At 41.4% G+C, this 2,500-nt stretch overlaps 1 protein-coding gene across 3 annotated transcripts in view; it reads left to right on the forward strand.

The window, feature by feature from the left end:
* Nucleotides 1–2,500, forward strand: part of rnf130 (ring finger protein 130) — a 38,133-nt gene that overhangs the window by 29,951 nt on the left and 5,682 nt on the right. For 2 of the 3 annotated variants that reach the window (XR_014536520.1, XM_083559810.1), the window contains exons 7-8: nucleotides 378–474; nucleotides 994–1,216. Coding sequence is in view for 2 of the 3 variants with exons in the window: in XM_083559810.1 (XP_083415936.1) it covers nucleotides 378–474; nucleotides 994–1,216 (320 nt within the window). In the remaining variant the exon portion in view is untranslated. Of the gene's footprint in view, nucleotides 1–377; nucleotides 475–993; nucleotides 1,217–2,039; nucleotides 2,137–2,314 lie in introns of all 3 variants that reach the window. The other variant, XM_083559809.1, reaches the window with a different exon arrangement.

Consider the following 2,500-nt stretch of genomic DNA (forward strand, 5'->3'; position numbering starts at 1 on the left):
AGCACTCGAGTGCCTGAGATGGAACAACCAGATTAAACCCAGAGCAAACAATATCCATGCTTCTGTTCAAGAAGGTTGTAGATCTCAGAATATCAAGAGGAGGGGCTTGTAGATCTCTTTATGTTTGGAGGAGGAGCTTATAAATCTCAGGATGTCCAGATGAGGAGCTTATAAATCTTAAAATGATAGGAGGAGGAGCTTCTAGATCTCAGAATGATAGGAGGAGCTTATAGATTTCATAATGATAGGAGGAGGAGCTTATAGATTTCATAATGATAGGGGGAGGAGCTTATAGAGCTTAGACTGATAGGAGGAGGAGCTTATAGATTTCAGGAGAACAGAAATGATCATTTTCTTTTGTTGTTTCTGTTCTTTAGACATGTTTTCCATAAGATGTGTGTGGATCCATGGCTAAACGAACACTGTACCTGCCCCATGTGTAAACTCAACATCCTCAAAGCTCTGGGCATAATGGTGAGCACACACACACACACACACACACACACACACACACACACACACTGTGATTAAAGCTGTAGTGTTGATGTTATTTTCAGGATGTGACTCCTGTCCCAAACTATTAAACTCCACTGCCCTCCAGTGGACACTTTGAGAATAACAAAATATTTTCTGCAGAATCAGTTTTGTGTTTTAGAATCTGATGAACTCAAGACCACAATAATTATAATGATCTAAAAGAGAGTGTTATATTTTACTCTGCTGTTTCAGGCTTTACAAAAAAAAAACAGCAAACAATATAATTATAGATGTTAAGTTCTAAAATACACCACGTGTGTGTATGATTTTTTTTTTTTCACTCTTTTGAACTTTGTTGAAATTATTTACTGCGCCTGAGAGATATTCCTGTTGTGTTTTTTGTTTTTGCTTATAAAGGAAAATATTTGAAGAGTGGCACCTAACTGTGTGTGTGTGTGTGTGTGTGTGTGTGTGTGTGTGTGTGTGTGTGTGTGTGTGTGTGTGTGTGTTTCTTAGCCCAACCTGCAGTGTGTAGATAATGTGGCATTCGATATGGAGCGGATGACACGCACTCACTCCTCCAGCCAACGGGTGGCGCTTATGGACGTGTCGTCTGAGACGAGCATCAGCGTGGAGCCGCTCACACGCTCCGGCTCATCTCAACTACTGTCCGAGTCAGAGCTCTCACACACACACACGCACACACACCGCACCGGGGAGATCAACATCGCCGTCACCAGTAAGAGACACTTCATTCCTACTTTCTTCATCATCATCATAATAATAATAATAAGTGATGGTCAGATCTTCTCCCTGATGATCAGCAAATTTTCATATCTTTACTTTTTTTTCTCTAGCTCACACACACACACACACACACACACACACACACACACACACACATACACACACACACAGCATGCAGTGCTACATTTCTCTGCTTTTCTGTCTCTCCTTCAGCTCCCTCTGCTCTTTATAACCTACATCACCATCGGTACTCCAGTTTCACCGGTTTCTATGGCAACCGTCTCTGTGGTCACGTGACCGAATTTCAGAGATATCACATCGACACGTTTCCTGCCAGTCGTAGTTCAGGAGGCGGAGTTTGTACGTCTGCCTGCGTAAAAAGATGTAAACACTTCAGAAGGACTTAAACTCAGATCTAATCTGGAGTTCTTGTAGTTTGTGGGCGGGGCTTGATGTTAAAAATTTATTTTCAGACTCCCTGATTGGCTGATGCTTGGTTACATAAATTGTGCGTTTTGTGAGAACAACAGAAGTTTTTACTCAAATTCCTTCACTCTGCTGTTGACCCTTTTATCCCACTTTGGAGGCGTGGCACATAGTGAGATAACCGTTCGTTCTGATTGGCTGTTGGAGGAGGGTTGTGATTGGTGGACTGTTTCTCTCTCCAGCCGTGTGAATCTCTTCACTCGTTCTCTCCTTCCTGCGCTTCTCCTGCTTTTTCTTCTCTCTTCACTTCTGCTTCAATGGACCCTTTCGCCTCTCAAGACCCCACCCACTTCTGAAAGTGACCCCGCCTCCTTTTACTCTGTTAACAGAAGAGTGGTTTATTGTGGGCAGCTTCGCCGTCCTTAGTGTTTTAACGCTGTGCTACATGATCATCCGAGCCACCGGCAGCAGCACCGAGTCCTCAGTGTGAGTACTTTATCTTCAACATCTTCTGATTATTATCATCCAGAAGATCTTATAAAGAAATGAGTTTCAGTGGTGAGAGTGCAGAGTTCTGATGTCTTTATTTATGTAGAGTTTAATGTTGTTGGATTTATGAATTTTACGTTAGAATATTAAAACTTTGGGGTTTTCTGTGTTTCAGATTAGACACGGCGTAAAGATGGACGTCATTTTACATAATATTTCCATTTGACATAATCAGAATTCATGTTTTTATATCTGTTTCTGCTCCTGAGACTCCGTGTCTTATATCGGTTTTATTCTTTATACCTCCTGTTTCATTTTCACCTTTTATTTGTCTTTTCAAAGACTACATTAAAGTTTTATT

Source organism: Silurus aristotelis (assembly GCF_946808225.1).
Source record: "Silurus aristotelis genome assembly, chromosome: 14".
Taxonomy (NCBI): Eukaryota; Metazoa; Chordata; class Actinopteri; order Siluriformes; family Siluridae; genus Silurus; species Silurus aristotelis.